Raw genomic sequence first — 14,624 nt, forward strand, 5'->3', positions numbered from 1 at the left:
GGTGATGAAAGATTTTTTACCACTCTACGTTTGAATCTCTAAGTAAATGATTTTGTCGTATCCACAGGAGGTGTAATACTTATGTCGTTCAATAGTTAACAGACTTAAATGATGGTTTCACAAAGTGACTGATTTTTGTTTGAACATGAAAATAAATGAAAAGCAAATAAACTAATGGAGAAACAACATGTATGGGGAATTGTTGGGATTAGATTTCATTGAACGACCTCTGTGCGTTCTAATGATTCAAAATACAAACCAAACCTAAAAATATGATTCATCTACACCATTTCAACCCTACTTCATCGATGTCTCGCATGAGTGGATAACAATAACTATCTAATCCTAAACATTGATGTCTCACATGATTAAGAAAGATAGTTATCATGAAGTTTAGATGTTTAAGTGACTAACAAACCTAACTCTATGCCTAGCAATTATGATTATTAGGTGATTAACTCTAGTTCGGACTCAAACGTTGTAGTTTCCGCTCACAAGTCGAATCAAACAAAATACCGTAGGTGATCAATCTAAGATATAACATGAAGATCAAGAGAAAACCACTAAACCAACAACTAGAAACATGCTTTATATTGAAGAGAATCACATAGAGAGCATAAGTATCATACAACTACATCAAATCCCAACGAAAGAGAGATTAGCTATCCATTTTCATGGATAGCTTTACAAATAGAGAAGAAGAACGAGAAGAATCGAAACCGTCGCGATGTCTCGCCGCCAAATCCGATACCCAAGCCTTTTCTCTAGCCTCCTAAGCCTATCTCTTTATATCTCAAATGTTTCTCTCTGTTAGGGTTCTATTCTGATCAAGTTATCTTAGCAACTTCTTAAAAGAAGTTTTTTATAGTGAAAAAACGCAGCACAGGGCGCTGAGCGGCCTGTTTTGGGCGCAGGGCGGCCAGATTACTTCAGGGGAAGGTTTCTCGCACCGCCTTGGGCGCTGGGCGTCCTCTGCAGGTCGATGGGCACTCAGTACACCTTCAAACTCATTTTTCTTGCAAAAAACTTGCTCTTTTCCTTGAATCTTCAATCCTACAGTAAAAGTTGAGATAAAAATCAAACTAAGACACATTCTAGTCTAATGTTCACCTATGAATAAGTTATAATCAAAAGAAGTAGGATTTGATCAAGATTTCTCATGAACTCATAAGCATATATAAGTGCCTAAATTGCTCATTAAAATTAGGTAAAATTGGCACTTATTAGTGGGTCTCCAACTCCGCACTTGAATTCTCAACATATAAAATGTGTACGTGAATGTTATAAATGGGAAGAAATGTACTCTTAGGAGATTTTTAGCCTTCATCATATCTTAGCTGAACAAGATTGCTTCAATAGATGGTAATAATGGTTATACAAAAAAAAAGCATCGTTCCGATTTATTATAAAAATATCATGATAAATTAAGCTTAAAAAAATATAAAACTTATGCATTCTCATTTTTATTTCACTTCCATCTCATTTCCACACATTTCTTTTCATCATCTATCATATCACTAATTTCTCTCTCAATTTTTCATTATTCCACAAGGTGGAGGTAGATTTGGTTTGTGAAACAAAAGTTATTCCATTTCTTTTTTTTTTTGTTACATCGGAAAATGACAAAGCAAAAACAACAAAACTACGACACCGCTAGAGAATCTTTGAGAAGAATGAGTTGGAGCTCACTCTCCGGATGATTAACATCTTGGATCCCCGGGGAAGCAAGGTTATATCCATGTTTAGAGAGCCAGTCTGCAGCTGCATTGCCATCTCTTTGCAACCAGCTAACCATCACGTGCCTGGTTCTTGCCATGAGCTGGATAATTTCACGAATGATAGGAGCATAGGGATGATGGCTCACTCGGTCCAAGTTACCACTTTCCAGGACAGTAGATAAGTCCTTACAATCAATGTCACACGATATCTTCCTATGCCCCAGATTCCAAGCCATAAGAAGACCCTGTTTCAGAGCCAGAGCTTCCGCCATAAAAGGATCTCCACCCGGTACTAGAGTATTTGCCAAAAATAAAACTCAAAATGTTAAGATTCATAATCCTTTGAGCAATTTACAATCTACAAAACAAATAGCAAATTAAAACATACAAATAGGATAGTAACAAATTAGATCAGAATAGCATATACCAAAAAATTTGGTACAATTAGTGCATACTATAATGACGCAATATTGACTGTAGTAGAGTTGCGACGGGGGTAAGGCAGTCAAAAAAGGAGAGACCGCGAAAGTTGAATATGATGATCAAGGGCAAGAGAAAAGGTGGTGGTGGAAGGTGGCAATGGCAAAGACAGGGGAGGCTCATGACAGCGGAGGAGGGTGCGGGGAAAAGTTGCAGTAAGGGAGGGGGCGATGGCGAGGCGCAACGGTGGAAGGTTTGGGGAAGGAGGGGGCGGTAATGGTGGGAATGATGGTGTACGTAGCATCAAGTTTTTGCTTGTTAGAGTTGGGTTTTGGTTGAAGCTAATCAACACTTTTTTTTGCAGTAAGCGATCATAAGACACGTAGACACTTCGCTTGAGCTCAGATTTAGGTGAGGAATAAAATCAAACATTTCTCTAATCACATGAATCTTAAATACATCTTTAATCCGAAAAAGTCTAAAATCAAATGACCAAACATTTACAAAGACCAAAAACATATTGAACTTAATGGGAATGCACCGTTAGTGTAAACATTTTTTACACAGAAATCCAATGATAGGTTGACAAATCAGAAAATAATCTTTTAATTTAATTAAAGTAATACTTAAGGAGCATAAATGCTTTTGACTGTGTGACATCCAGTTATTAAGCACCTGTGTAAATTTGTTTTACACTGACAGTGCACAACCATTAAACTCAAACATATTAAAACATGCATTTATAGTTTGTAGAAATTAAAAAGTAAATAATAAAAATGATAAAATAATTAGTCCCATGAAATACAATAAAATAATTTAAATGATGTTAATTAAGTAAGAGAAGGATATCCAATGTGTGTTGGTCGTAGTAGTAAAAGTAATTGTTTGAACCCGTAAAATGAAAGTTCAATTTCTAACACCGTGTTTGGTTGTGAAGAAAGAGATAGAGAAGAGAGAGTAGAGAAGAGCAAGGTTATTAAACTCGCGATTTAAATTGTAAAATCGTACGATTTTACGTTTTTAGGTAGTGAATTCGAGTTAAATCGAGTGTAAAATCGTTTTCGGGTAAACTCGGGTAAAATCGAGATAAACTCGCTAAACTCGGGTAAACTCGGGTAAAATCGAGATAAACTCGCTAAAATCGAGTGGTGGTGATGAATGATGGCCATGATGATGGATTTTAAGATGTTGAAGTATTTGAAATTTGATATCATGACTTGTTGGCTTTTGTTTAATGTTTTATTATGAGTTTATGACTTGTGAAACCTTTAATTTGGATTATTTAGTGCTTTTATGTATGAACTTAAACTTGTTAGTAATTTAATTTATGGTTTGAACTTGTTCTTATCACTATTGTTGGTGATTTGGTTCATTTTTAATGTTGTTAGTGTGCGTTCATCACCATAATAGTATTTTTTATATGTATTTTTTGCATGCGGTAAATAAACTCTTACGAGTTTACGAGTCGAGTTTACCCCCCCTCCACGAGTTTACCTAAACTCTCGAGTTTGATTACCTTGGAGAAGAGAGAAGTTGATTAGAGAGAAATAGGTGAGAGATAGGGTAGATTTATTGAGTTGTTTGGTATGGTAGAGATAAAGAAGAGAGATATGAGAAATAATGATGTGGAAGAGAGAAAAACAATTGACTTTTGATTGAAAAAATATTTTAAAAAGCAAAAAAAGTCTGAAAGCAGATAGAAATGCCTCGAAAATGCAAAAATAAAAATAAAAAATTAGCACATGGTTCCCTCCACCCGTCACTGTTCCTTTTCTCTCCAAATTGGAGATACCCAAAATAGGCATGGGGCCCACCAATAAAACTCACTCATCTCTCATCTCTCTAACAACCAAACAAAGAGAGATAACCCATCTCTCTCTCTTCCCTCAATCTCTTATCCATCTCTACACTACCAAACATAGTGTAAATGCCGCACTCTTGAAGAGACTTTTAACCTTCGCACGCCGGGGTCAAATTGTGTGAGCAATTTAAAAAAAAAATAACAAAAGAAGGAAGAAACTCAACCAAAAAAGGAGAGATAAAAGTCAAACAAAACCAAAAAATGGAAGAAACAAAAATAGTTTCCTGCAATAACCATGACCAATCATGAACTAATGTGAGCAAAGTTTTTATTTCACGCATACACTACTACTACACATGATACATTGTAAAGATTCTAGCGGGTAAACATTGAGATTGAGAATAATTGATGGCAGCAAGCAAAAGATGAAACTCAATCCAACATTAAATGCTTGAAACATTATTCTTGGTGCTTACTCCGGTGCCCAAAAATTCAGATAAGTGTATGGTACAAGAGTGAGATGAACCAATAATATTAATACATTTAATATGATATGGATAAGTGAGTGGTGACTAGATATTATTTTCTAATTTATCCTTATTCATTCAATATTTGCTTAATAACCCCACTTTTATATCAATATTCAATGGTTCTTCATCTTCATGTTTTTAATTTATGTTCTTCACTTTCTTTCTTTTTTGACCAGATGTTCTTCACTTTCTTCAAATACTCCTTTCCTTAGCTCATCTCACTCCAATTTCTGTCTTCGTTTTCTATCTCATCCATTTTTTGGATAAGCCACAATATATATATAAAACCACCCATCAAGTACAAATACACGGTACTAGTAAAAAAAAAAGAAAACAAGAGGGAGAGAAAGAAACAGAGAACTAGATACAGGAAACAGAGAAAAAACAGAGGAATAGGGAAAAGGGGCATTACGTGAAAGAGTAACAGCCAAGGTGGGATAAAAACACTCAAGGAGGCCACCGATTGATCATGAAGGCACTACCCACTTCTGCATGACTGAAATCTGTCATGGATTTTATGTTGTTTTCCCCCAATTTGGGCTAATTAGGGTTTCTCCTTCCTCTCTGTTCAGCATCCCCTTCCATCTTTCCCTTTCTGGAACTTAGGTTTGCTAATTTCTATTCACAATTCCGCATTAGAGCGATCTTCAACGCCCAGATGATGAACAAACCCTAACCGAAGATAATGAAATTAAACACCTTCTACAGAGCCCCAATCGACGAAATTGCTGTTACGGCGTTGATTGCCGACAAAACCCCCCAATGTATTGATCACAATTCGTATTGATGCACCTATATGAGTGAACCAAAGAACCCTAAGACGAAGAAGGGAATGAACAGATGTGAAAGAAGGTGAGAAAATTAACCTGTTGTTCACATTTTTTTCATCTTGTAGAAGGACTCAATTTGTAACACACAAAGTTCTGGGCTAGTTTATAATTACAACAAATTTATTGGGTTGATTCAGAGTTTTAAGAAGTCCACAATTTAATTTACCAATAAATCCAAGTGTAATTATCCTATTGGTACATGTCACTCATGTATTTGACCCACAATATTTTTGCTTGTACCATAGGAAATGCCATTATGGTTTGCTTATAAAAAAAAAGCTTGAAACATAAATGCAAAAACTGTGAACTTGTGAAGTTTCATGATCAATCCATTACAAGGACTTAAGCCCTTTAGCAAAAACTTGAGCAAAAGCCTCCATTTGAGCCTTGTTCAACACCAAACCAAACTCAATCCCTCCAACACGATCCCTACTTTCTGAGAGAGAAAACGCTCCAGTTGTGTGCACAGAAGGGGTATCCACCTTCTTAGGCTTCCCCCATCCAAAATCAACCCCATAAACCTCAAACCGAGGTGACCCTGTAATTGAAAAAACCTTGTAATTCAGCACAGATTGTATCTTTGAGGTCCAATTCTCTACTCCATTCAACACCCCACCCTCCAAACTACTCAATACATCAACTATTCCAATAAGAGCATTGATGAACCCATCATCACCCAACACTTCCATTGTCTCAACCACAACTACGTGGGGCGCATCACAATTCCCAAAATATGTTGGCTCAATTGGAGGATCTAAAAATTAGATTTTGGTTGTTCAACCTTGACTGCACATGCCAGCAAATAAGCACACGTGACTGAAAACGGTGACAACCGAGCCTTGTTCTTTTCAATCTTGGACTCTGCATATTGCTTAAGCTTTTTGATATGTGCAGGGGTGAACTCAAACAAGCCTTTCACCGCATCATGTGGAGTTGCATTTGCACTACCACTCATCCGTTCCCCCACCTTTACACTTCGATTGTTGGTTTCTCCACCGTGATTCAACAACTCTGCCTCGCGTATCCCCGAAGGGTCTCTTATCACTGACCTGTCAAAGAAAGGTGTTAGATTTTCAGGCAGTGGTACTGAAACCGTTGAACATGGTTGTTGTGTGTGTGGTTTAAACGTTCTTGTCTCTTAATCGTTCTTGCTGTCTATTACTTCGTTGTGATCTATTGTAACTCTCACTTGTTGGGGGAGACATGGGAGCCCATGGGCCGATGAGCAAGACACCAAGAGATCTCGACGCCACATCTTAACCCAAAACCTTAAGGCATTAGGTTTATGGGTCACATCTCTTATAAAGTCTTCTCCTCACCCACACTTAACCAATGTGGGACTCCAACTCCTCACTTGAATTCTCAACAATCTCCCCCTCAAGTGCGAGTCATCTCCACATTATCATGACCCCCCTCCGCGGAAGCTTATCCATTCTTGCACCGCCGTTCGCTTCACCGCGTCAACGGAACCCGCCGCCTAGCCACACCGCTAGGAAGACTTTCGACACAAGGAGCCGTATCCATGGCTACACCAACCATCGGGCTCTGATACCACTTGTTGGGGGAGACAGGGGAGCCCATTGGCCGAGGAGCAAGATACCAAGAGATCTCGACGCCACATCTTAACCCAAAACCTTAAGGCATTAGGTTTATGGGTCACATCTCTTATAAAGTCTTCTCCTCACCCACACTTAACCAATGTGGGACTCCAACTCCGCACTTGAATTCTCAACAATATAATCTTATCTAAACCCATAAGATAAGATAAGACAGTGTCTTATCTAAAACCATATGATAAGATAGAATCCCTCTACACCCATATTACAATCCCCTTACATCAAATTCAAATAACTGATAAGATAATGAGTCAATCCCAACAATCTCCACCTTGGCGAATTCTCGAACCCTCGTGAAGATCAACTGATCAGCTCCTGAATCTTGGTTTCCGGGATTATGTTCCCCATTAAATCAAATCTTAATAAACTGAATATTTGGCCTCAAAATAAAATATGTGGGCCCCAGATTTTCCTAATGAGCTAATTCCCAACAGTGTTTTGAGAATATTAGAGCAAACAAATGCCCATGCTTTGATGAACAACATTGTGGATATCCCATCAAAGGCTGCATGGTGTGTGGTTATCCCAATAGAGAATCCAGAGTTTGGGAAGAGAGTGAGTTGGAGTGACAAAACAGAGGTTTTTTCATGGGATGTGTTGAGGTGAGGTACAAAGGGGAGGCGTTGTTGAACTTGACAGAAGTTGGAGGATAAATTGTTGAAATCAACATTGGATTCAGCTTCAGCCACTGTGAAGGTGACAGCGTCGCCGGGAAGATAGGTGATGGTGGGGTGGGGGGAATCATGGGGCCAGATGATGTTGCCGGCGAGAGGGAGGAAGTGTTGGAGGGTGAGTGAAAGGGAGTGTTTGAGAGTGGGAAGAACAGAGTCAAAGAAGAAGGTGGTGGAGTTGGTGTATTCGTAGAAGAAAAGACGCTCCACAGGAGGCCTTCTTAGCCATGGAATGTCGAAGAAGATGAGGGCAGAGAGGATGGAGTACTGGTTTCTTGTGGCGGAGCCACCGCACAAACTTGATAAACTTTCAGGGCCTGCGCCATCTTGGAGAAAGAAAGAAAGAAAGATGGAAAATTTGCAACTGGTAACGTGATTGTCGAGATTCACAACTTTATATGGATGTTAACACAGACTGACCATTGTTATAATTTATAATAGAAAGATAAATATAATGTGGTAAAATAGTATATGCGTCTAGTGGCAAGCGTAATCAGCCGAGGACGGTCATGTGTATTTTTTTGCATCAAATTAAATTGTTATAATAGTTATGTATCTAGAACATCTTCATGGGGTGGTTGGTTTATTTTTGAGTCTGTTGGGTAGAGAAAGTAATTGTAGTAGTCTTGTTCCTGGTCTGTTGTGCTGTGGGTGGGTGTTGTTGGTGGATATTAGGTGCTATCAGAATAAGGGTTGTTTGGGTCATACGATTGAAATCGTATGTGTTGCCTTAGTGTTGCTCACTTGGGAGGGATCTTCTCAGGTTATTTTTCTCTCAATAAAGTTTCAGCTTTTGCTTAAAAAAATATATAACCATATAATTGGCATGAAAGGTTTATTATTTTATTTGATTAAATGTTGAAATTTAAAGTCTCAGTTTCGAGTATTGTAGATGAAAAAATTCTTGCAAGAAGATTTAGCTCGAACAAGATTACCTTCAGTAAAAGTTTTATAAGAAAAAAACAGACGTGAATGAAAGTCAAACAAAATTAAAGAGGGATAACAAAACTAATAAATTTCCTTAGGTATTTGTCAAATGTGATATCGTGTCTATCATTGTTTTTTTTTTCTCCATCGGAAAACTGTCTAAAATCACTCTTTATAAATATATACTTAAAGAATTTATCTATTTAATTCTTATAAAATGATAAATACAAAATAATGAATGAAATCCTATAATAAGAGAAAATGAAAGTGTATAAAGAGTGGATATACTCTTCACGCGTGTACCAATTTGCACTGTTATAAGTTATAACAATTATGAATCTAGAACTCTTGCATGCCTTTCGTTATAAAATTAAAGTTTTTAATTATTAAAAAATAATCTTTGTTAGTATAATTCTTTTTTTACATCGGAAAGATAATTAATGACATCCTCCAAGGTTTGAATTTGTACCTCCCCTCTCAACTCATATGTTTCCGGCTCTTACCACTTGAGTTATCATTCGGGAACTATGTTAGTATAACTTATGATAACATTAATAATTATTAATAAATTAAGTATATATGTAAAAAAAGTTAGCAAAAAATATAACTTTTAATTTATTGAAAAGAAATTCAAATATTGTAATAAATGTAATGTAAATGTCCTTTCCAGGGACTGGGTCGTTGAAACAAGATGCATCTCGCGAGATTGCAATACGTCTGCAGACTGCATGGCAAAGTACGCAGCCACAACTTCCACACATGGTCCGATGGTGTTGGATTCCCCCTTCATGGAGTTAGAAACCTTCTTATTGAGGGATAAGTTAGGAGTTAGCTAGGTTCTGTTTGTTCTTTATAATTTTCTGATGAAGCAAAAAAAAAAGTAATTTAATACATATTATGTATTTTTACTAATTCATTTTTACATTTATTTTTTATTTTTTATTAATATTAATCATAAACTACTTAATTATTTATTTTAATAATTAAAGTTATAACCATATAATTGTCCTTAAATATTTTTATTATTTTATTTCATCAATGGTTGAAATTTAAAGTCGTGGGTTTGAGTATTACATTGTAGATGAAAAAACTCCTGCATAAAAAGTTAGCTTGAACAAGATCTCCGGTGCAAGATACTTGTAAGAGAAAAACTAAAGGATGAAAACCAAACAAAATTAAAGACGGATAACAACTAATAATTTCCTTATTAGATATATACCAAATGTAATTAAATGTCTATCTCTTTATAAATATTTAAAGAATTGTCATTTAATTCATCTAAATAAAGGGATAAACTCTTTAAAAAAATAGAAATAAATAATGGGATAAACCCATAATTTAAATTAAGAGAACATGAGAGAATTTAAATTTAAGATGATCAATTAATTTGGAATACTGTACTACTAAGATCTATGTCGTGTGAGATTATAGTTTTATTTTCAATTCTTTAACAATGAACCACGGCTATCAAAAAAAAAAAAAACAATGAACCACGAGGTGTCAAAAGAAAAAACAATGAACCACGAGGTGCATGCATATAATAAAATAAATGAACCACGTGGATCGGAGCCAAACGTGGATCCTGGATAAGTTTTTCAAACACACACTTAACCACATGAGCTGCATACATAATTAATATATCAAACAAGGAAATTTAATTTATATCATCTCCTTCATCGTTAAAACCCAAGCTTTTCAACATTATTTCATCCTTCTTTATCTTCATCATTATTCATCTTCATTATTCTTCATCTTCCAACGATCTTTTCAGCAGATCCCACCCACCGTCCTCCTCTCTCTTTCTTCCTCCAAACCCAGAGATTATACAAATCGAAGGTAAAAACCCAGCAAAGCTTATACCATTTGTTCAGATCTGACCATGGAAATTAGACAGATATGTGCGAGGCTTGCAGTGGGTAGGGGTGAGGCTTGCGGTGAGATTGGGTGGATATGCATGGGCTTGCGGTGGGTGCAAAATTGGGGGTATTGATGTGGGTGGGGTGGGAGATTTTCGATTACATAATTCAAATGCAAATGCAATTTGCATCAACGATTTTTGTTGAAGAATAAGGGTAGGGTGGGTCTGGGTATTTCGTTTAAGTTGATTTCTAAATAGCAAGGGTGGGTATCTTTGTTAGGTGGGTTAGTTTTTAGTTTTTACAATTGACAATTGATTTAATGTTTTCAATCTTTGTTTTAAATGAGGGATTAAGGATATTTGAGTGGGAAAAAACATTCTGGGTATTTGATGAAGATTTTTTTTTTTGATAGGTAGGGTATTTGATGAAGATGAAGATGAGAGCTTAAGAAAAAATAATCTGGTATTTGAGGGAGAGATTGTGGAGTGTGTTCTGATAGAGAAGAAAGGAGAAGAGGATATGAAATTGATGATGATGAAGGATATGATATAAATTAAATTTTCTTGCAATATATATATCAATCATGTATGTAGCTCAACTGACTAAGTGTGTGTTTTGCTACTTGTAAGTCCTGAGTTTGAATCCTCCCCACCCCTTTATCCATTTCTGAATTTTGATTATGTTTTTATTATTATCCACGTGGCATGTCAGAAAAAAAAAAAAGGAAAAGCCACGTCAACCCCTTCGTTATTTTTCTAACGTCAAACTGACGGAAGGGTACTCGCTACACTTTTCAGTATCATTGAGGATACAAACATGGGCAAAAATAGATGATGGGTGTCTTTTGTACAAGCATGAAACATCAGGGGCAACAAATGCTTTTAAGCCTTATTTTATCATTCAACAACAACAAAAGCAAACCAGAAAAAAAAATACATCCAAACCAAACTCAAACTGTGCAGATAGAAGAGCAGAGAAACAGAGGTACATCCTTAGCAAACCACAAGAAATAACATAGCAAGAAAGATTTCCAAAAATCAACTTGTGTATATCCCAAATAATTACATTAGAGGAAGAAAGATTGATGGGCGTAAGGTAACATGGAAATCCCTTCTTTTTTTCATAGCTCAGAAATTTGGTGCTCCAATGGTGAACGAAAAGGAACCCCCTTTGCACCCGTTTTAGGGAGAATCTCAATTGGGGTTTTTAGTTTTTGTGGTTTTGATCATTTGGGTTTTTGAATTTTCTGAGTTTTTGGGCCATAACGATTCAGTGATTCACAATTTTAGCACTGGAATTGAGTTTGGATCCAATCAAATCTATCATCGTTTACGAGTGAAACCAGATTTGGTTCTTCCTCGGACTTTCTCTTTCCGATCCCGGCATAACCACGAGCCATCTGAAGGAACCACCACCACCAGCATACTCCCCTCGCCGTCCGCAGCAAAACCCCCAAGTCAGATAGTCGTTCTGCCGCCCCGACAGCCGCCACCTGTAAATGGATTTTCCGGTTGATTCCTTCGGCCTTTGAAGAAAAGAACACCACCACGATGATCCCCACCACGAAGAGAAGAGGTTTCAACCCTCAGTTCTTCTCGGGTGACTTCGCCGCCGTTCGCCGGTGGTGGTGATGGTGGTGGGTGGGTTTTGGGTGATGGTGGTGGAGTGAAGAGAGGTTGGTGATGGTGGGTTCATTGTTGAAACTCAGATCCAATTAATCTAATGGTTTTGATTAAGAAATATGTTTTTAAATTTTTTTTTTAACCAGAAAACATTAGTTTTTAGACAAAATTTAACGGAAAACCAATTTTACAACCAGGTGTAAACTTCAGGGACGTTTTTTTGTTAATTTTGAAGTTTGGGGACGATTTTCGCAAGAATGCCAAAGTTGGGGGACCAAAAGTGGAATTAAGCCTATAAAATACTAACGACGGTCATAACCGACGTTAAACATTATCTCATATTTGAGTGGAGCTCTAATTTTCATTACGTCTTCTCCTCCATTCATTTCTAATTTTCATTCCTTAGGTTCTCTCTTTTGCCTCCTCACTGCTTCCTCCTCCACCGCTCCCTCCGTTGTCGACACACACAAGCTCCATCGCTGAGCACTAATTAATCTCGTCACCGCAAATTCAGATTTCAGTCTTCGTGCTTTTTGATAGGAACATATTCTAATACCATGTCAGTTTCCAGCAACAGAGAACCTAAAGTGTATAACAATCTTTATTGAAGATTCAGGCAAACAAACATTGAGACGAAAAATATGAATAATATTGTTTTCACACCTCTCTTTGAGGTGGAAAGATCATAAAACATACACTTCACATACAACTCATTCACTACTTCATCATCCTCTTCTCTTCCTTTCTCACTTATTTCGTCTACATTGAATGAGTGTTTACCCAACATACATTTTGCATCATTAACGTGAAATTCAATCGAACATGAAATGCTTGAAATATAATTAACGTACATTAATCTAATTCTTTTTTCTTCATAACCGTGAAGTTTGATCAATCCAAGGATTTCAGTCCTTGAGCAAAAGCCTCCATTTGAGTCTTGTTCAAGGCGAAACCAATCTCAACCCCTCCATCATGATCCCTACTTGCCGAGAGAGAGAACGATCCAGCTCTGTCGGCAGAAGGCATATCTACCTTCTTAGGCCTCCCCCATCCAAAGTCAACACCATAAACATCAAACCGAGGTGATCCTGTAATGGAAAACAGCTTATAACGCATCGCAGATTGAAACTTTGAGATCCAGTTCTCTGCTACATTCACAACCCCACCCTCTAAACTACTCAACGCATCACTTATCCTCAAAAGAGCATTGATGAACCCATCATCACCCAACACTTCCCCTGTCTCAGCCTCAACGATGTGAGGAACAATGCAGTTACCAACATATGTTGGCTTAATTGGAGGCTCTAAACGGTGTCTACAATCTATTCCAATCACACAAGCTACTCTATTAGATTTAGGTTGTTCTGCCTTGACTGCACATGCCAGCAAATGAGCACACACTACCAAAAATGATGACAAGTGAACCTTGTTATTTTCAGTCTTGAACTCTGCATGTTGCTTAAGCTTTTGGATATGTGAAGGGGTGAACTCAAACAAGCCTTTCACCGCATCCTCCCGTGCTGCACCACCACCAATCACATCCATCACCTTTAAGCTTCGATTGTTGGTTTCTCCACCGTGATTCAACAACCCCTTCACGTAAACCTCGCCCATCCCTGAAGGGTCTTTGATCACTGACCTATCAAAGAAAGGTGTTAGATTCTCAGGGAGTGAAACTGATGAAGAGTGCTGCTGATCTTTGAGGTTAGAGCAAGCATAGGCCCATGCTTTGATGAACAGCATGGAGGATTTGCCATCAAGGACTGCATGGTGTGTGGTTATCCCAATGGAAAATCCAGAGTTTGGGAAGAGAGTGACTTGGAATGCCATAACAGAGGCTTTTTCATGGGACGTGTTGAGGCGAGATATGAGGGGGTGGCGTTGTTCACCTTCACAGAAGTTGGAGGATACATGGTTGAAATCAGCATTGGATTCAGCTACAATGAAGGAAACAGCATCACCAGGGACATAGTTTATGATTGGTTTGGAGGAATCATGCGGCCAGATGATGTTACCAGCGAGAGGGAGGAAGTGTTGGAGAGTGAGTGAAAGGGAGTGTTTGAGTTTTGGAAGAACAGAGTCAAAGAAGGAAGATGTTGAGTTGGGGTACTCGTAGAAGAAAAGACGCACCACGGGAGGGATTCTTAGCCATGGAATGTCGAAGAATGTGAGGGGAAGAGAGGATGGAGTACTGGTTTCTTGTGGCGGCGGCGCCACCGAACAAACTTGGTGAAGTTTCATTTGTTGCGCCATGAGATCAGAAATGGAAAGTTGATAGTCACCGTGTAGTTTTGTTTATTGATATAGTGGGAAGGCAGGATCTGATTTTTGGTTATCTTCCCAACTAGCAAGTGATACAGCTTAGCCTATTAATTAAATATGATTTCACCATCCTGTCAGATTCAGTTTCTATTATTTAACAATTGAAATTGTCTAGAAATGCTCCCTCTATAATTGTTCATGATATTGATATCTATTACTCCCTCTATTTATTTTTAAGTGTCATTTTAGAAGAATTTTTTTGTTCCTATTGAACTGTCCTTTTGAGGTTTTAAAGTTATAATTTACCAATTATACCCTTACTTTTCCAATAACTCAACTTCACATTTTCCATAAAATTCTCATTTCTC

At 37.5% G+C, this 14,624-nt stretch overlaps 1 protein-coding gene and 1 pseudogene across 1 annotated transcript; both read right to left on the reverse strand.

Annotated features, from left to right (window-relative positions):
* Positions 1–5,631: 5,631 nt before the first annotated feature.
* LOC130735667 (BAHD acyltransferase At3g29680-like) lies at positions 5,632–7,912 on the reverse strand (annotated as a pseudogene).
* Positions 7,913–12,572: 4,660 nt separating this feature from the next.
* Positions 12,573–14,336, reverse strand: LOC130739443 (phenolic glucoside malonyltransferase 1-like). The gene has a single exon (XM_057591732.1). It carries the CDS (start codon positions 14,245–14,247, stop codon positions 12,886–12,888), a length of 1,362 nt encoding a protein of 453 aa, XP_057447715.1. The 5' UTR covers positions 14,248–14,336; the 3' UTR covers positions 12,573–12,885.
* Between the last annotated feature and the right edge of the window lie 288 nt (positions 14,337–14,624).

The sequence above is a fragment of the Lotus japonicus genome, chromosome 2, assembly GCF_012489685.1.
Source record: "Lotus japonicus ecotype B-129 chromosome 2, LjGifu_v1.2".
Classification (NCBI taxonomy): Eukaryota; Viridiplantae; Streptophyta; class Magnoliopsida; order Fabales; family Fabaceae; genus Lotus; species Lotus japonicus.